The sequence below is a fragment of the Gadus chalcogrammus genome, chromosome 18, assembly GCF_026213295.1.
Source record: "Gadus chalcogrammus isolate NIFS_2021 chromosome 18, NIFS_Gcha_1.0, whole genome shotgun sequence".
Taxonomy (NCBI): Eukaryota; Metazoa; Chordata; class Actinopteri; order Gadiformes; family Gadidae; genus Gadus; species Gadus chalcogrammus.
Genome location: NC_079429.1, coordinates 19,129,116 through 19,149,507, shown reverse-complemented (window position 1 = coordinate 19,149,507; position 20,392 = coordinate 19,129,116). Strand labels below are relative to the sequence as shown.

The 20,392-nt window shown below is 47.4% G+C and overlaps 2 protein-coding genes across 9 annotated transcripts in view; both read left to right on the top strand.

Moving 5' to 3' along the window:
* exoc6 (exocyst complex component 6) overlaps positions 1-14,235 on the top strand; it is a 45,288-nt gene extending 31,053 nt beyond the window's left edge. For 4 of the 8 annotated variants that reach the window (XM_056576619.1, XM_056576614.1, XM_056576616.1 and 1 more), the window contains 4 exons: positions 2,147-2,288; positions 4,577-4,650; positions 7,621-7,733; positions 10,519-14,227. In XM_056576619.1, the coding sequence (XP_056432594.1) occupies positions 2,147-2,288; positions 4,577-4,650; positions 7,621-7,733; positions 10,519-10,651 (462 nt within the window). In that variant the 3' untranslated portion in view covers positions 10,652-14,227. Of the gene's footprint in view, positions 1-2,146; positions 2,289-4,576; positions 4,651-7,620; positions 7,734-10,518 lie in introns of all 8 variants that reach the window. The other 4 variants (XM_056576615.1, XM_056576623.1, XM_056576620.1 and 1 more) reach the window with 3 other exon arrangements.
* A 2,387-nt stretch (positions 14,236-16,622) lies between these two features.
* Positions 16,623-20,189, top strand: LOC130371018 (cytochrome P450 26A1). Its single transcript, XM_056576626.1, has 6 exons — positions 16,623-16,993; positions 17,235-17,459; positions 17,702-17,983; positions 18,318-18,473; positions 18,823-19,107; positions 19,330-20,189. Exons 1-6 carry the CDS (start codon positions 16,805-16,807, stop codon positions 19,687-19,689), a joined length of 1,497 nt encoding a protein of 498 aa, XP_056432601.1. The 5' UTR covers positions 16,623-16,804; the 3' UTR covers positions 19,690-20,189.
* Positions 20,190-20,392: the final 203 nt, after the last annotated feature.

The following is a 20,392-nucleotide window of genomic DNA, read 5'->3' as shown; positions in this document are numbered from 1 at the left end:
TGAACTAAACGTAATCCCGGCCCTCACGGTTCAGACCTGTCGCCTCTCCCCTCCCACTCCTCAACTCCATGTGACCTTCCTCCGGACTGCTCCGCAACGGTCTGATATGTGTTAGTTAAAAATCTAAAATCAGTAAAGGTGCAATAATAAAATAAATGAGATTTGTGCTTGATGTAACTCAAGGTGGCTGCTTATATTACCTATATTATGTGTTATTAGGAGTGTTATATTGTATATTATATTAACAATGCTGAACAAGGTTTTAGTGTTAGGGTTTAGGAATAGTACTATCAACTATCAATGCCATATGACAACTTTGATTAAAAACCTCTGATTTGACAGTGATTTTATGAGTGCATACAATTTTTCAAATTCAACGTTGGTGGATTTTTATTCCATTGCTTCCATGTGGCCGTAGGTGTGTATCAGGGATGGGTGTAGACCAGGCCCACCGTCTATTCAGGCCCCATGTAAAGGCCTGAGGCCAGATCTGTTGGTCAGAACTACACTCCTCTGTTGTTGGTACAACACGGCACTTGAAGTTATTGCCGACTTTGATTTGAATGGATTCCACCTGTTAAATGGAATTTAGATTTTTATGATTGGGAGTTGAAATATTCACCTTGCCGATATTATATTTATTTATATTGTATTGTTCCTTTTGCTTTTCTGACCGTTCTTTGTTATTATTGTTGTTTTTTCCAACATTAGTACTTACTACTTACAAAGCAGATTAATCTTGCTTTTACATGTAAACCACGTGTTTAAGAAGATGGTAAAACTACCAAAGTCAAACATAGGAAAAAATATACATCTTAAAGCTACACTATGCAGAAACGTGCTCTAGAATAGAGGATAACTTTAAAGGCTCCAGGGATCTAGGTGAATATCTGCAGCAGGGTCAGCGATATTCACCTAGATCCCGTTTAGAGGACACCTTTAAAGAGAAGTCTTATCTTCGGTTGAACGATGACCGTCTGTCTGGCCTCCTGTCCATGTTTCCATTGGCTGGGTTTGTTGAGAGGTTTATATTAAGATGTATTCAAACGACTCTAGAACTGGTTCTGTGCCTGGTGAATCATAATTTCTGTGTTAACACTCATCTCATCAGATTCACCTCTGTCCACCTTTTACATCCTCACACCTTTCAGAAATATGAATTACCAACAGAGTCTGGGTTGTAATATATGTCTACCATATCATGCCCGGATTTGACCGTTTCTGCACGTCTTGGTCTCAATGTTGTCAGTGGTGATCTCTGTCTGTGTTTCTGTTGCAAGTCCAACTTAACATGAGTACTACTACTGCATACCACTCACCTCACATGCTCACACGATGATCTCCCTGAAGTGAGCTCCACGCTGAGGCCACTGCAGCATGCTCTGGAGGGGATGGGCCTTGGGTCAAGCCTGGAAGTCTGAACGTGTGTGTGTAGTGCAGGAGGAGGGTGTAAAAGGCTCTGGGCCCTGTAGTGGGATCACGTATTCCTCTGATGTGGACCATCGGGGCGTCTGACTTACAGCAGCCCATCCTGAGCTCGTCACCCTGTGACCGCAGACCCCTGGAAGGGGAAGTTTAACACTAAAACACACATTCACACTTCTGTGTTTGTGCAGGGCTTTGTATTTCTTAGAATATCTAACGTCTATTTTTTCTGAAATACTAAACAGACTTGCTTGTTTCTGATGTAATGTCGCCTGATACCGTATTTTCTGTGAATAAAGCAACATTGAACATTTAAACAATTTGGTGACTTTTTCACACCAGCATTGGGGCAACAAGTCTTCGGGTTGTGGGCCAATATGTTTAAAAAGATACGACTTATACTACAGAGCACCTTATTAGAGGGAATTTGGAACATGAACCCCATTTTACCGCGCCTGCATCTTGTAGATGTCGCTTTATTAAAAAAAAATACGGTATATTGAAACCTTTTGACTCATAAATTATAGTTTCCAGTGTAATTCAAAGGATAGGGATTGCTTCAAGTGAAAAAGTAAAATTCATAATCTGATTTTTTTTAATCTGAAGAAATTTCTGCTATCCGTGTTCCCGCTGCTGTGCTTCACCTGCCTGTTTCTAAACTCCCTGCTCCTTGTCCCTCCCTGCTCCCTGCTGCTTCCCCCCCCCCCCCCCCCCCCCCCAGGGTAAGGTGGCCCAGACCGCCTGCATGTCCGCCTGCAAGCACCTGTCCACCTCCCTGCTGCAGATGTTGATGGACAGCGAGCTGAAGCAGATCAGCATGGGTGCCGTCCAGCAGTTCAACCTGGACGTCATCCAGTGTGAACGTGAGTGCGTCTGCGCGTGGTGCATCTCCACGTCCACCGGGATGGAGGCACGAGTCAACATAGTGTGGTTAGGACTTGAACAGGATAAGAGAATGTAGGTGAATCTAATGCTGACTAGTGGTTCAAACTGAAGGCAGAACATGGAGATCAACATAAAGCAACTTCCACCGAATGAATGACCCAGATGAACGAATGACCTTGCATTTAACTCAGCCAGGCCAGGATTGATTCAAAAGTTATACATATAAATAACTACTTTGTTCTGTTAAAAAAAAAAAAAAAAGTTTACTTGTATTTATTTTTATAAAAAATAGCATAATGCAAAAAAGGCTGGTTTAAAATTCAATGTTTTTCTGGTCAGCCGAATTGTTGGTGAAGGTTGTCCTCTGCTCCGGCCTCAGGTGGCGTCCATTTGCTGCACGTTTCTCATTAGAACCAATGATGTGCACTCGCTTAAAACAGTATCTCAACATGGGTATGGGTTGTTACCATGGGGATTACAAACGCCTACTCTTCTGAGAAAATCCATTTTGATGTTGTAGTGCAACGGGGAAAAGGGGATTCACTTACACTTTAGGAAAGTCTGAACCTCAACCGTTTCTCTGTCTTCTATCTTTCCCTCTGACTCACCGGCTCTCTCACACACACACACACACACACACACACACACACACACACACACACACACACACACACACACACACACACACACACACACACACACACACACACACACACACACACACACACACACACACACACACAGGCCTGGTTTAAAGTGGTTCCATCTTATGTTTGACGTATTGCATGACACAACGTCGGCCAATGACTTCTGGGTGAACCTCTTCTGGTATGTGAAGAGCTGCTGTGACAGACAGACGGACCGACCCTCTCAAACTAATGTATCATCATGTTGGCCCACACAAGGAATACTCTGGGTGACTTCACTCTGGGGTTGTCAACAGCTACATTCTTCTTTAAGAAGCAATGATGCAGCGTGGTTTACTGTGAAAAACATGTCATCTTTTCTCCGTTAGTTGCGGTCAAATATTTCAGAATAGAACTAAAGTTTGTTTGGAATTAACATTGCAAATGATCTGAGCTACTGGTGATATAAAGAATGAGTCCTGATGACTCCAGCTAGTGCAGATGTTTGTCTCACCAGTCTGGGCCGGTTGAACAGATTTCACACAGGAAGGACACCGGGTCGTTGGTGATAATCCAACTCGTCCTTGTTAGCATGGTGGTGTTTGGGTTCAATAGAAGATCTATTGATGTTATCAAGATATCATCAAGATATCTACAAGCCTGAGAATGAGTGCTTCGTTAAAGACGGAGAGCTAGTTCACTACCATTAAAGGTGTAATATGATGGATGGATTCTCCTTACTAGACAGCCTCTGTTACAAGTGTATCCATCCTGAATACATAGCCTTCAGGACTTGGGGAAGCGACAGGTGCACTGCTGGCTGGCACTGCTGGCTAGCAGTGTTATCACTGCAAGCTTGCAGTTGTCAGCTTGTGTCTGTTAGCTTGTGGCAGGCTTTCAGCGAGGGCAAGCAGAGAACATGAAATGACATGTAGAAATGTTGAGCATACCACTGCTGAATAGTTGGCAGCGTCAATTCTTATGAAAAGCCAATTTTCCATTGTACGGCGTCTCAAGCAGAAAGATATGTCTCAATAGCAGGCATGTGGTTGGTGCATGTCTGTGAACGCCTCCATGGTGATCCTCCCTGAAGCTCTCTGCAGGCAGGAGATACTGGTATGCGGGTGCACGTGTGTTCATGTGTAAGTGTGCTGGGTCAGCTGGAGTTCAATAGAGGGATGATTATCCCAAGGAAGCTTAGTGGGGTTTGTTTTAGCGTTCTGTGTGTTGGAACTTTAAAATTGTTACATCTTTGTACCCTAATATGTTGAAGCAGTAGTAACAGAATCATATAGATTGTAGTACTTTTTCCCTCATTTGCTTTATATATATTGAATAGTATATATAAAGAACAATTGATTTTCAGGAGAAACTTGCTCCATTTTTCTATTTTTCGTGTTCTGAATGAAAGGTTTGCTGATATTGTAACAAGTTCCAAATGGATAAGGGTACCTGTAATATTTCTAAAATGTATATTACAATCTAACTCAAACAGTTTTTGAATGGGAATTAAGTTTCATATGAATCCCTCCGCACTGCAGGGAAAATATGTTAGCAGCAGTAGCAGTAGCAGTAGTATATTGTCTTCCATGCTAATTTAACGTTTAGTAAAGGTGTGGTGTTTTGTGTTTGTTTTGCAGTGTTTGCGAGCTCGGAGCCGGTCCCAGGTTTCCAAGGAGACACTCTCCAACTGGCCTTTATTGACCTGAGACAGGTAATGGCTCCTTCTCATCTCTTATCAGCCATACTTTACGACATTTGGCTTGCTTTCAGGCAACATGACACCACGATCTCTTCATCTGGGTGTCCTGAATGTCATTGACTGCAGTACGTTTTGGTGTTGTCTCTTAAAGACGAGGTGTGTTCGGCTCCAGTCAGGTTATAATGATAAGCACTAATTTGAATCACATTCCCGGTTAAAACGTTGCTCTTTAAACCCCGTTTTAGGCCCTGTTCATCAAAAGTGCAATTGATGTTCTCTTACCAAGTGCTCCACATACTCAAATCTTTTAGAGAGAATTTGAGCCTTCATTAAAGCTGGGGTCGGCCGTTTAGAGGAACCTCTCCTTCAGGCCTCCCTCTGTAGCCCCTCCCCCAGAACACATGACTAGCTCACTAGCTTTAGCTACAGGGCTGCTAGCCTTGTGGAAGACTCCGGTGATAGGTAACGAGTCTCCGCTGGCAGTCGGGTCGCTAGGTAGACAGACGGGTAGCTAGGTAGACAGACGAGTAGGCCATCAGATTGGTACAGGCCTGTTACACAGTCCTTCGACAGTCACGGATACCCGATGTTTCTGTTTTTGTCTTAGCATTTCATGTATGCATTGCTGTCGGAATATAAACAGAATCTCAACAAATATGACAACAAAAATGCTTCGAAAATATTTTGCCTACCCCAGCTTTAAGAGAGCGTGTGAACTAGGCCTGACAATCAGTCCTGGCTCTCCCCCTCGTTCAATATCTCTTAACCCTCACCTTAGTTTCTAAACCCTCAACCTAGCCTCTAAACCCTCATCCTAGTCTCTTCACTCTCACCCTAGGCCGTAGACCCTAGGCCTGAGATTCAGTCCTGACTCTCCCACTCTCGTTCAGATCCCAAAACCCTCACTTGCACCTTTTCACCTTTCCCCTCTCCTTAACGTCCCCCTTCTCACTCGCCCTCCAGGACCTTCCAGAACGAATGGCTGCGGCTGCTATCTCCCCACTCACCTAACGTTACACACTCCTCTCCTTCTCTCCCCCGCTCCTTCTGAAGCGCGCACACACACACACACACACACACACACACACACACACACACACACACACACACACACACATACACATACACATACACACACACACACACACAGAGACATATACATATACATATACACACACACACACACACACACACACACACACACACACACACACACACACACACACACACACACAGAGACAGACACACACACAGCGTCCTGGTGGCTCAATGGTTAATGGCTGCTGCCTTGGTATGTGAAGTGTTGATGGGGACTTGAAGTTCTGTTGACCTGCTAAGCTGAGCCTGGGGTTTGGTTCTGTATCAACAAGTCCAGGTCACGTAGAGGTTGTTTCACTGTAATACGCCCACAGATCTGCATGAACATCATCTTTAAACAATTGTCAGACCTTAGTGCAAAACACTAATGCCGAAACGTGGTCCCCCATGGTTATTGGGGTTAGTAGGTGTGCATTCATGGATCCCATGAAAGATAGAGCATTGTTAGTCCCACCAACACAGGATGTTTACAGGCTTCCTCTGGCGGGGCCGTAACATTCACCGGTTAATCTCGGCCTTGGGATAAATAAGGGGTCAGGAGAAATCAATAGGTGGGGGTTAGCCAGAGATCCCCCTAATGTGGGCCATACGAACTCTTTGGAGCTGGGGTTCCTTCACCTTAATGCGGTCTTAAGTACTCTGTAGAGTTGAGGTTCCTTCACCTTAATGTGGCCATAAGTACTCTGTAGAGCTGAAGCTCCTAATTAGTTGGTTCGCTGGGTTTATCAAATCAACCCTACTAAAGGAACTTCTGTACCATGATGCATCGTTCCTCTTCTCAACATAATGCATTCACATACAATTCCCATGAAGGGAGTTTGTTGGCCCTATCTTAACACATAGACATAGGAATCGCATCCCCTTTTTAATGGATGTTTAATATTCCTGAACTTGAGGTAGGAAAGATGTGAGTTCTAAAGAGAGAGAATTTGAAAACCAACAACCAAGAGCATACAGCCTCCTCCCTTCATTATTTCCACCATTGAGTTGGTAACGGCATATGTGATTTATATTGACCAGCGCGATGGATTCCCGCAGCCACAGGGGAGAGATTCTCTGATTGGTCAGACCTGATTAGGGAGCGGTCTAAATCTAAATTGTCTCATCCAGAGGAGGCCATGCAGTCAATTCAAACAAAAATCCTCACAAAGCATTCACTCACTGATGTCAGATGGATGCTATAGCAAATTCCCCTCAAATTGTAACTCCTCAATGTTCCCCACATGTTCCCGCCACTGTAGAATGTAAGATGTGCGTTGGAGGGAGTGATCCACGAGGCGGAGTAGAGTGAACCCATGTCTAACCCCTGGTTGGTTCATATATGAAACGGATCTGTTATTGCCTGTGCTATTGGCCATGTTCAGATCCCATTCCCCTCTCCGTTTCTCTGGCTCTCGCTGAGCCAGAATGTTTCCATGTGTGTTGGAGCCTCTCTGTTTGTTTTACTGTCTGTTTAGATCTGCCGTCTCCCATCTTTTATCCAATCTGTCACTCGGCCCCTGTCACAAAGGCTGCGAGCCTCTTTCATGGCGTGGAGATAACAGGACCCTGCATGCCCTGGAAGTCTCCCCCAGATTACATTCTAGGGGTCTAGACTCTAATCCTCCCTACGTTGGGTCGCGTCTCGCGCTCTCTCTGTTGATGGAGGGGGATTGGGTCCCAGCCCCCTTAGGCTACGGGCTGCCTGGTGCCAGCTCTAAGTGGAAGCCACGCCGCATTCTGTCAGACCTACCTGCTGCATGGGAGAAACATGGACATTGATTGTGTGTGTGTGTGTGTGTGTGTGTGTGTGTGTGTGTGTGTGTGTGTGTGTGTGTGTGTGTGTGTGTGTGTGTGTGTGTGTGTGTGTGTGTGTGTGTGTGTGTGTGTGTGCGTGTGAGACAGCTCCTGGATCTGTTCATGGTGTGGGACTGGTCCACCTACCTGGCGGACTACGGGCAGCCCACCTCCAAGTACCTGAGGGTGAACCCCACCACGGCGCTGGCCCTGCTGGAGAAGTGAGTCCCCCCCCGCTTGACTGCTCACACCACCGTGACTCAATCCACCCCGGCCGTCTCATTCCTGGTCTTTCATGGACACTGTTATATATAGGACCACCCTATACTTCTAGTATCAAGGATACTGATGCAATACATTACATTTCTCTGCTGTCAGCACATGAAAAGCCTGCCGGATTTCTGGGGAGTGCATGGGAATATATTGTAGGGTAACAGCACACATGTAGTTTAAATCAGCCCGTTGCTTAGAGAGGAACTCCAAAGATCTCCATGTAAAGGATGTCTTTCAGGGCTCCACCACAGCTTGGTGGAGCCTGCTGGCCTGATGAGAGCCTTTACATCTGCATTAATATGAAGGTCACTAGAGGGGTGTGGTGGAGGGGAGAGGGGTGGAGCCGACCCCCAGGCTCGCTCTCAAACAGGCTTGTGTTGTGTAGCGGCGTAACAGGTTTTGTTTTAGTCCCAGACAATCAAACAGGGTTCTTCCAGATTGCCACTTTAAGACATTAAATAAACCAGATCAAATCGATAATATTGGAGAGTTGCACATTATTTAAAAACTTTTTCCTAAAGGGGCCCACACCAGATGCAAAAGTTGCATTGAAACCCACTGCGAAGACTACTGCCAACTACACAGTAGCGTGTACGTTCTGCGCTTGCCCGAGATGCAATAAGTCTCCCTAAAGGGGACATATCAGGAAAACAACACTTTTCCTGGGATTTGGGGTGTTGTTTTGGGTCTGTGGTGCTCCCACACGTATAGAAATTTGAAAAAAATCTGTACATGATTTTTTGAGTGAGATATGCATTTCTGAAAGTACCCCACCTACAGTTACCAAACAAGCGAGTCCGTTTCGGCGCCCCTTCCTACGTGGGAAGGGGGCACATTTGAATATTACCTCCCACTTCCCCACCCCCATACAATCACAGCATAGCTACGATTTTGTGGACCAGCTGACGAGCAGCTCCCGCGGGGGAGAGCTAGGCTCCGGCGGAGAAGAGGGATTGTACTCCTGGAGCTGAGCTGCCGGGCAGCCGCCGAAGCTTCGCAGTCCGGAGGAGGAGACATGGAGGAGAAAGGGATTGTACTCCCGGAGCTGAGCTGCCGGACTGCCGCCATGTCCCCCCGCCGGACTGCCGCCAAAGCTTCGGCGGCGCCCCCTCGACTCAGGCAGCTCCGGCGGACGTTCTCCGGGAGCTGAACTGCCGCCGAAGTACCAGTGACGTCAGAGGCAGCCTTTATGATTCATAATATCATCCAAGGCGCACATATCTTTAGGGCGTGATATTTGATATAATATTATGGAAATACCTATGTTATATAAGAATATTATTATTATTATATTATATTATATAGACATAGAGCTCCAGGAGTCTGCAAACGGCAACAATCACTTCTGCTCCATGCTGTTGTTCACTCTGACAGCTCATTGGTCAATGGGCGGCAGCTAATTTGCATTAAAGCTACAGACACCAGAACCAGCGCATTCTGAAGGGACTGAATTAGAGGGGAATTAGCTATTTCCAGCAACAGCTTGAAAAACATGTTTTCTGGAACTCATATACTATGTTAACTTGTTGGGAAAACACCATAATATGTCTCCTTTAACATCGAGTGGCGCTTGTCTTGTGGCGCTAGTCTGCCCCGCCCACCCACCTCGCTGATTCGCTGGTTATGTGCTAGCAGCACTCAACCTGGTTGTGGCTCCAGTCCTCAGACGCCAACTCTCTCAGTCTTTGCATGTTGAATCGGACTAGATACCGTCCGCGCGGTTCCAAAGCTTCCACCACACAGAAAAGATTAGTTCCCAAACTCATCCGAGCCTCAGATGGCCAACAGTTGGACCAGTGTGTAGCAGCCTTGATACCAAAAGGCAGGCTCAAATCTTAAATCTTAGAAATGGCCCTATTGCAGCTAATTTGAATGTGTAGTTTGTCTTCTGGCTGTCCGGGCCAATGTTCCTTTCCTCACTTGTCGCTCTCCTTTCTCCTTCTCTGTGCTGCTATTGGCTGTCTCACAGAGTCTACAGGGGGTAGGGTGCTGCTCTTACTCTTACCGTCCCCACCTTCCTAAATAGACCTGATCTTACTCTTACTCTCCCCACCTTTCTAGATAGACCTGATCTTACTCCTACTGTCCCCACCTTTCTAGATAGGCCTGATCTTACTCTTACTGTCCCCACCTTTCTAGATAGGCCTGATCTTACTCCTACTGTCCCCACCTTTCTAGATAGGCCTGATCTTACTCCTACTGTCCCCACCTTTCTAGATAGGCCTGATCTTACTCTTACTGTCCCCACCTTTCTAGATAGGCCTGATCTTACTCTTACTGTCTGTCCCCACCTTTCTAGATAGACTGGATCTTACTCTTACTGTCCCCACCTTTCTAGATAGTCCTCATCTTACTGTCCCCACCTTTCTAGATAGACCTCTCGCTGTATGAACTATTCAAGACAGATCTTCATGTTTATGCTAGTAAAGTTGCCTTGCCTTGCCTAGTCAATAAGACAGATAATACACGTATAAACTAGTCAATAAGACAGATAATACATGAATAAACTAGTCAATAAGACAGATAATACATTAATAAATTAGTCAATACGACAGATACTACATGTATGCAGTAAACCAGTTAATAAGACAGAGACTACATGTCTAAACTAGTCATAAGAAAGCTACTACATGTATAAACTACTCAAAAGACAGATGCTACATGTGTAAACTAGTTAATAGGAAAGATCTTCATGTTCATGTCCATCAATATGTGCTCTTCTCTCCCCTTCAGGATGAAGGACACCAGTAAGAAGAACAATATCTTCTCCCAGTTCAGGAAGAACGACCGGGATAAGCAGAAGTTGATCGAGACAGTAGTGAAACAGCTCAGGAGCCTCGTCAATGGCATGTCGCTGCACTCCTAGACACACGCACACACACACACACACACGCACACGCACACGCACACTTCTAAATATACTGAAGGGCATGGCATTCTCAACCAAGGTCTCAGTCATTGCCAGCAAAGGTTCAGATCTTTTTTTATTTGACACATGGAAGCAATAGTGTTCAGCCCTGTCCAGACCTGGCTGGGTCCAGAGGTCCCCAGAAGTTCTGGCATTGAATTGTGTCTCTTCATTCATCTTCAGTGACCAATTATGTGCTTGGCTTTGAGCTTCTCAAAGTCTGAAAATCCAAGCAAGTCGGGTAGAAAGGGCATCATGAATATGATCAATAGATTGCTGAGCTCCAAATGACTGGTGGAATGGTGATGGGTTTGTATGCCGGTGGACAGGTGTGTGACCACAGCAGAACAAACAGCAGCTTTGCTATAATATGAAACTAGTTCCACCACCATCTAGCTTTGGACAGAGGTGGGAACTATTGACATATTAAAGTCAAACTCAGTTTGGAACAAGGCATATCTAGGACATAGGTGCAGATGACCACGCAAAGGATGGATTATTGGTCAACCGAACTCGATCTTGCGCTGGTGTGTCTCTGAGCACTTCCAGTTCACCTGACACACATTTCAATGCCAGACTAGCCAGAGGCAGAGCTTGGTGGTAGAGACGGGCTATTCACCTGAAGTGCAAGCTGTTGTCTAGGGCAAGTGGGATTTTATTTATATTGAGACGCAACTCTTAATGCCTGTTAACTTATTCAATTTGTTCAATTTGTTCAGTTTGATATATTTAAAAAAATGCTCCATCCATCCCCCACGTGTCCCCGGTCCACATCTGTTGTTCTGTTGGTTACACTCCTCTGATGTCACAGAGGTGTGACCTATTCGTTCTGTGGTGGCCTCTTTCCTATTCCGCCTCTGGGGGTCCGGTCACATGGAGACCAATACACACACACACACAACACACAAAGAGGAATATCTAAAACAAAAGCTGCAGACTAACCCATGAGTCATGGCATTTCTGCATCACTCGCATACTGCCCCTTCAGTCGAACGCGACTGAATATGAAGTTTCAATGATATACACGCATACAAAGAACGTATATTACCTACTGTTAAAACAGATCACCAGTCAAATGTTCTGAATGTATTTTAACGACTAGGGTGGCTAAACGTGTTGGGCCCATGTTTCAGTGAAAGTGCAATGGTTCCAGGAGGTCTAAGTGAGGCTTGGTACAGCCGGCCCAGTCTACCTGAGTTAGGGGTCAGTCTACCTGGGTTAGGGGGTGTTGCACCCTTAACTCTGCCGAAATACATATTAAAACAAGACGCTTCCCAGTAGGAATAGGAAAATGGTCAGATTGTGTTTGATCAGGATGGATACTCATGATTTTGTATGCCATCCAAGTCTTCACAGAAGCAGCCATATTAGACCTGCCTCATTCTGTATTTTGGGTTATTGGTTGCCGCCATGCATCGGTGTGCAGTGGATGAATGATGACGTCCCCAAAGACTGATGTTCACGTGGAACAGCAAGATGTGTACTCAAAAATACTTGGTGTTTTTTCTCTCTCTCTCTCTCTCTCTCTCTCTCTCTCTCTCTCTCTCTCTCTCTCTCTCTCTCTCTCTCTCTCTCTCTCTCTCTCTCTCTCTCTCTCTCTCTCTCTCTCTCTCTCTCTCTCTCTCTCTCTCTCTCTCTCTCTCTCTCTGAGCTTCCACTTAAAGTGCAGTGTCAATCCTGTGTGGTCCTCCAGTACCGCTGCTCGGCAGTCTCTCTGGGGGCTTTGAGGCCTAAATTAACATTTTATTATTTACTTTTCTGTGATACAAAGTGATATTTAATATGAAGCTTTTTCAGCGTTGTTCATTTTTTTATCAGATGAAAACTGGAAAGGAGGGACAGCCGTTGGCCCTGGCTCTGTTCATATGATGAGGTTAAAGCTCAGAGTACCAGACTGAGGTGGGCCGTTGCTCGGACAGGACCAGCAGGGACTTGTGTGTCAGGGCCCACGGGAATAACATTCACATTCTCACAAGAAAAGGTGAATGAGGATGAAGGATCCAGGATGTATAGGGAATCTCCCCTGGTGGGTTGCTCAGGGAAATATGAAAGTGAACATCAAGCAAGCATTGAACATGTAGATCAAGGAACTTTGTGGCAGTGCAGAAGTCATTTTAAATGTTTTTGTTTTATTTCCAGCATGTCACGCACATGGATATATATATATATATATATATATATATATATATATATATATATACATAATGTCTGAGAAAGAGATTTAAATTAAACAATGGTGTGTCCCAGCCACAGCACTCCAGAACTCCAAATTGCTTGTTTGTTCAACTTGTTCAAACCAGACAAACACAGAAGGCCCTCCTGATAGTCTGCGTCACGGTTCCACATTTCAACACTAAAAACACAACATTGTAACCCTACTTAAACCCCTCTACGTAAACCTCTAACACCCATAATCCTTTGCACACCAGTGCCCCCACAGGTCGGGGCGACCCAATCACCTACTGGGGTTACAACAGCGCCCCCACTGGTCTGAGTGACCAAATTACCTTCAAACAAAAATCTGTTTTGTTAACTTATCATTTGAAATATGTTGTTCCCCTCTGGGAAATGTAAGCTTTAAGGTCTTCTCCTCTACATATTCCCGCAGCACAGCAATAACTTATTGGTTAGATTGACCTGCAGGCTAGCAGGTTGTCATGCTAGCAGGTAACCTTAGCACCTATGAATGATTCCCGATGGAAAACTACATGAAAAATGTGATTAAGTGATTGTTTTTATTATGTCACATAACATATGTTGACGTTTTATTGTTTGTTTTGAGGTCTGTGCTTCAGCAGGCATTTTGCACTGTTTTTTAATTTAATTGTTTATTTTCTGTTGCCTTTCTGTTGCTTGTAATCACCATTGTATATACTGCATCATTCGTACATTATTTGCATTTGAAATTGAATGAATCCTCAGAGTGAATATGTTGTATAAAGTCCTGGTTGATTGGGAGTTGGTGCTGAGGCAGAGCGGAGTGATCCCGTGGTGCATGGTTCAGTGAAGCTGGAGCCAATAATGTTTGACATGAAGTCCTGAAGAACTCATCTTGACCTGTAAACCAATTGTCATCCAAAATAAACATTTTATTGATGGGTTATTTGTTGCTTTCTTATTTGATGAAATGTAAATAAAGGTGGCTCTTTGCCTAAATGACAGCGATAGTTCTAATTTCAACCAGACACATTTAGGTCAACATTCATAGCTCTGTTTCTGTAAAGCTATGGTGCAACGTCCAGCCTTCAGACACATGCTTTATATGGTCAGTCTGATGACATTTTGAGATGCTCAATATTAGACGGAGGGGGGCTGACCTCGAGCTGAACCCCGTGACCCCCTCCCCTATTTGAGTTATTGCCTTGGGTCTTCTCAAAAAGGTGGATTAAACTGACTCACATCACCGACGTCCTGAATCGAGGCGCCCTGTAGCTGACTTTTAGTCAGACCAATCAGAGGCCGAGGCGTCCTGAAACTGACTTCTAGTCGGACCAATCAGAGGCCGAAACGTCCCGCTGCCTGTAAAGGATGGTACAGGCTGTTCACAGATCCATTACGTCACTAATTAGACGGCATATGCACTGATTGTAACGCGCGCGTGGTAGTTGTGGCTTGGTTTAATGTTAATTTTCAAGTGTTCGAAGCATAATAATGAGATTATTCCATCATTTGACATATGGCTACTTCAACACAGATTTGACCGTGTCGTTCCATAGCTTGTTAAACTCTGTATAACAGACGTGACAGACACGCATTACCCCTATCTTCTCACTCTGTCTCTCTCTCTCTCCCCCGCTCTCTGTCTCTCTCTGTTATTTGATGAACAGTGAACTTGGCGAGACTGTGCGCACTGAGAGTTCACCAAGAAGTCAGGGTCCGCGTGTCCGCGGGTCACCAGCAGGTCAACATGCACGGAAGGGGGTGGGGGGGGGGGGCACGCACGGACGCGCGCTCAGGCGGCAACGGGCTTTTGTTGGACGTTCGCTTTCGTGGATTAAAACGCTGACTGTGCACGCTGAAGAACGTGTCCGCCAGCCGCCATCCTTCACGACCCCCCCGCATCTGTTCCAGGCCCCCGCAGGGTCGTACAATAAAACTTTGCGGCACCGCAAAGTTTTATTTCACACACACACACACACACACACACACACACACACACACACACACACACACACACACACACACACACACACACACACACTGACACACACACACACAGCAAATCACAGGTGGCCATTTGGCTCGCATATGCGTCAGGGAGCATGTACGCATGCGTGTATCTGCACTACAGCGCTGTAGTCCAGGTACTGGCACGCATGCGTACATGCTCCCTGACGTGTTGGTCCGCATGTTATGGACCTTGTAGAGGAATCCGCCAGACGCGGGGCTGTAAACACCACGCAATGATCCGCTACACTTGAACTTCCGTTCACCCCCCACCTCCCCCAACCCTGTCCTCTCACACCTTAACACCGGAATCCTGTTTCACACCGGAATCCTGTTTCACACGTGCACGTTGTTTCAATAAAGCCCCTCGTGAGTGCAGCGCGTGTACGCCAGATGTACGGCCGTTCACGTGAAGTATGGACCAACATGCCTCAGTGCGCATGTCGGCCTGAGCCTTAAAGCTGGGTTCTTATCATCCATCTGTCCGTCCGTCCGTCCGTCTCGCCAGACAATGGGCCGTGCTGCGGCCCGCCTGCTCTGTGACCCTGGTAATGATAACTGGACGTCAGTCTCATGGGTTCACCCCGGCCGACAACACTGGGCCGCCGGGGTGAAACTCAGGGCACCCTCCGCTGCACGGGGGTGACACTGAAAGAGAGAGTGTGTGTGTGTGTGTGTGTGTGTGTGTGTGTGTGTGTGTGTGTGTGTGGGGGGGGGGGGGGGGGGGGGGGGGGAGAAATCCATCCCTGTAATGTGTTCTTGTAAAAGCTGACCGATTGGCCCTCAGCCTTCCCTGTTGACGACGCAGAAACACACACACACGTCCTCCTGACGCCGCGGCGTAAAAACACGTTCACATGTAGAGGAGGGCGCGCGTCTGCAGCTCTGTGTTGTGGCCCGCGGGTAACCCTGTGGCTCTCTCTCTCTCTCTCTCTCTCTCTCTCTCTCTCTCTCTCTCTCTCTCTCTCTCTCTCTCTCTCTCTCTCTCTCTCTCTCTCTCTCTCTCTCTCTCTCTCTCTCTCTCTCTTTTTTTCTCTCTCTCTCTCTCTCTCTCTCTCTGGAACAGCAAGATGTGTGCTCCAAAATACTTGGTGTATTTTCTTATGCTCTCTCCCTGACTATTTATCCCACCATCTCGCTCTCTCCCCTCGTGACCCAGGGCTGAACCCTACACTAGAGAGGAGATACCATTTTATAGCTGAAGTAGACAGGTTGGCGTTGGGCAGAGTGTAGAGGACGTGTCCAAGGTGTAGAAGACGGGTCTAATGTCTAGAGGAGGTCTAGATTAGGTCTAGATCAGGCCTCTGCTATCAGGTGCGTTTCGGTCTACAGCGTCCAGCTAAAACTTAACACTCTGTATTCTCAGCATGCTGGTCGAACGGATTTAAAGTGTGTGTGTGTGGGGGGGGGGGGGCGGTACTGGTTCCACCAGCCCCGGAGCGCTGCTGGGGGGGAGCGGTACTTCAGATGTGGAGGCGCCGCGGGCGTCGCCGCTGCTCCTCCAGCGGCTCCCAAACCGCCGAGGACCCCAACAAAAGACCCTGGGATGGGGTCCTATTGTCCGGGGAGACTCATCACCTTTTCACAGTTCAATCCGCCGCGGACGGTCCGCGAGCAGCACCGGGAGGTGGAGGGGATTAAAGACGGCGGCCGAGCAAACAAACAAATGGTGCGCGAGGGTAGGCGAGCGGCCAGAGCGGGGGGGCGGGGCCAAGTCACACCCACAATTAAAGATGAACTTTGTGTGAACTAATTGATCTGCTGCGGCGGCGTTGAGGAGGTAGCAGGCTGCCGACGGGCAGCGGTGATCCTATAAAGCCGCGCGCCGACATCCTCCGCATTCAGAAGCGAACCCGCGTCCTGGAGTCTGCAGCAGCCGAGAGCAGAACTAGAACTAGAACCAGACGCAGCCAGTTGTTCCAGAAGGGATTCAATCACCACAACATGGCTCTAAGTACGCTGCTGGCCACCGTGCTGTGCACCATCGTGCTGCCCGTGCTGCTGTTCCTGGTGGCCGTGAAGCTGTGGGAGGTGTACCTTATCCGGGGCCGGGACCCGAGCTGTCCTAGACCGTTGCCCCCCGGCTCCATGGGGCTGCCCTTCCTCGGGGAGACCCTGCAGCTGCTGCTCCAGGTAAACACGGACACATGTCTGCGGGACTCCACTGTATTTAGACACTGCATTTCAACCGTTCATTTAAATGTTGCAATGCACTTATGCAGATCGGTCTCCAATGCATGCATGCATGCACATTTGTATGACGTTATTATAGCGATGGGATATTCCTCACGAAATGACAGTGGCATTGCCATTTGAACACGCAGCCGTGTTTTGTTATTCGGGGGCTGACGTGTGGATGTTTCGATCTGTGCAGAGGAGGAAGTTCCTGCGGATGAAGCGGCAGAAGTACGGCTACATCTACCGCACGCACCTCTTCGGCAGTCCGACGGTGCGCGTCTCCGGGGCGGACAACGTGCGGCAGATCCTGCTGGGGGAGCACCGGCTGGTGGCGGCGCAGTGGCCCGCCTCGGTGCGCACCATCCTGGGCTCCGACACCCTCTCCAACGTACACGGCGCGCAGCACAAGTCCAAGAAGAAGGTAGGACCTACACCTGTGTGGTCCGGGGAGGGTTCACCTGTCCTCACGGGTCGTGTTGTGGAAGTGTTACCAATATATCTGATAACTTCTTAGATGTATGCAATGGCCAATTGTACCAACAAAAAACATGCAAGAATAGACATCTAGGAATAATTGATCAAGCGATAATGCCCTTTGACCCTTTGATACGATTTCGGCTGTTGCGTCGAATATAAACTAACGAATGCGCGGACGTATTGCAGGCCATCATGCGGGCATTTTCCCGGGACGCCCTGGAGCAGTACGTGCCGGTGATCCAGGAGGAGGTGCGTGCCGCCGTGCGGGACTGGCTGCAGCGGGACCCGTGCGTGCTGGTCTACCCCGAGATGAAGCGCCTCATGTTCCGCATCGCCATGCGAATCCTGCTGGGCTTCGACCCGGAGCAGATCCGCACGGATGAGCAGCAGCTGGTCGAGGCCTTCGAGGAGATGATCAAGAACCTGTTCTCGCTGCCAATCGACGTCCCGTTCAGCGGCCTGTACCGGGTATGTGGATCCGTTAGACTGCAAGTTGATAAGTTGATTAATGTATATGACACGGGACTCAAATCAATTAAATGGATTATTTCACATTTACATTCGTTTTTTGGTGATCTACTTCGTATCTATCGTATTTCTTATAATTCAGTTGGTAGACCAAATAACTCTATGATGTCAATGTGATTAATGTGTTTCTTAAACCACACCTTGTGTGGACCACTGTTTAGAACCAGGTTATTTTTCCATTATGGTGTTATGCCGCTGGTGTCTCCCTGCACATCCATCTGCTGCTCATCTGAGAGTGTGTGTGCTAAGCTCTCCTCTCCCCTCTGTGCTGCAGGGCTTGAAGGCCAGGAACTTCATCCACTCCAAGATCGAGGAGAACATCAGGAAGAAGCTTGAGGAGGACTCTGAGGGGCTGGGCTGTAAACACCGAGACGCCCTACAGCAGCTCATCGACAGCAGCAAGAACAACGCAGAGCCCTTCAGCATGCAGGTAGGCCTACAGAGCACCAGGCCTACAGAGCCCTCCCTTCGGATGAGGCACGACTCACACAAGAGACCTAGAATGCGCCATTCCATCAGAGCAGGACTTATTGAAACATGTGTTAATGTTTAGACAATATTGCTTGAACTTGACTACTTTATTTACTAAAAGTTTGTCTTGGAATACATCTTAAATGGTAAATGCCTTACTATGGCGGTTATCTTAGTAGAAGAGCTCCTCTGACCTGTCCTCTGAATGCATCCAGACCGTATCTCTGTGCTCAAGCACCCTGAGGTGCTCGAGGGCCCCTCTGCCACGGCATTGTGTCTTACGGTGTGTCCCCTCTGTCTCCTCCCAGGCCATCAAGGAGTCCGCCACGGAGCTCTTGTTCGGGGGCCACGAGACCACGGCCAGCACGGCCACCTCCCTGGTCATGTTCCTGGGCCTCCACACGGAGGTGGTGGAGCGCCTGAGGCAGGAGCTGGTGGGCCTGCAGGAGGAGCGCGGGGTGGACCTGCAGAACCTCACCATGGAGACCCTGGACCAGCTCCAGTACACGGGCTGCGTCATCAAGGAGACCCTCAGGATCAACCCCCCTGTCCCCGGGGGCTTCCGCGTGGCCCTCAAGACCTTTGAGCTCAACGTAAGCCCCCGACCCCTGGCCCCCACTCAGAGAACGTTGTGGAATCTGTTATCATCCGGATATGATCTATATACTCAGATATTATGCATTTATGTATGTTTGTATAAGAGGGAAATAGAAAGTCAGGTGATCTTTAAAAAGGTGAAATAAATAAGCAGTCGTGACTAGCAGTTTGTGTTTTGTACCGTGAATATGAACAACATGGCTTCCTTCTGATCACAGGGCTACCAGATTCCCAAGGGCTGGAACGTCATCTACAGCATCTGTGACACGCACGACGTGGCCGAGATCCCCAACAAGGAGGACTTCCAGCCGGAGCGCTTCATGGCCACGCCCTCAGGGGAGGCCGGCTCCTCCTCCTCCTCCTCCTCCTCCCGCTTCCAGTACATCCCCTTCGGGGGGGGGTCCCGGATGTGCGTGGGGAAGGAGTTTGCCAAGGTGCTGCTGAAGATCTTCCTGGTGGAAGTGGTGACTCAGTGCAATTGGACCCTTCTTAACGGACCGCCCACCATGAAGACCGCCCCTACAGTGTACCCCGTAGACCACCTCCCCACCAAGTTCTCCCCCTACGTCCCCAACTAGTCCTCCTACTACACAGAGAGCCACCTTGTACATATGTTTTCATACTAAGAGATTTAACAGTGGGAAAGAGTATATAGAGTAGTTTTTCTAAAATGTTGAGCCACAAAGTCTGTAATTACACTTTTAATACTGACTGCATTGCTGCTTGTTTTTGGCCTATTGTACAGATGAAAGGTTGTAGATGAAATGTGTATAACTATATTTGTGTGTGTGTGTGTGTGTGTGTGTGTGTGTGTGTGTGTGTGTGTGTGTGTGTGTGTGTGTGTGTGTGTGTGTGTGTGTGTGTGTGTGTGTGTGTGTGTGTGTGTGTGTGTGTGTGTGGACAAAAGGCACTGACGTGAAACACTTTGAAATGGGTTGTAACCAGCCTTGGTTGTAACTCTGGCTCGGATGTACATTTGTATGTAGAAACAGTTTATATAGCGTTTTTTGTATCACCCCTCAACCTATTTAAATGACATATGTTTTACTGTTTGGACTTATTTAATAAAAGTTTTGTTGCTGAGAAACCATTAATTTTGTCTATGAAACAAACACATGCAGACAAGAACACACAACAAAGCAGTCCATGAACACCCAGCATCACAGTGTGTAGAGTGATAGAAAGCCTTTAGGTCGGGGGAGAGGAACCATCTTATAGCCAGCCTCCACAGGGCTGAGGGAGATCCTCACTGAGGTAAAGACAAACTAAACATCTGTAACT

What these genes read in the sequence shown, in the direction of transcription:
- LOC130371018 (XM_056576626.1), top strand. Translation starts at nt 16,805, where the DNA reads ATGGCTCTAAGTACGCTGCTGGCCACCGTGCTGTGCACCATCGTGCTG. An exon ending in CCCTGCAGCTGCTGCTCCAG is followed by an intron (nt 16,994 to 17,234) that starts GTAAACACGGAC and finishes CGATCTGTGCAG; the next exon opens with AGGAGGAAGTTCCTGCGGAT. An exon ending in TCAAGACCTTTGAGCTCAAC is followed by an intron (nt 19,108 to 19,329) that starts GTAAGCCCCCGA and finishes TTCTGATCACAG; the next exon opens with GGCTACCAGATTCCCAAGGG.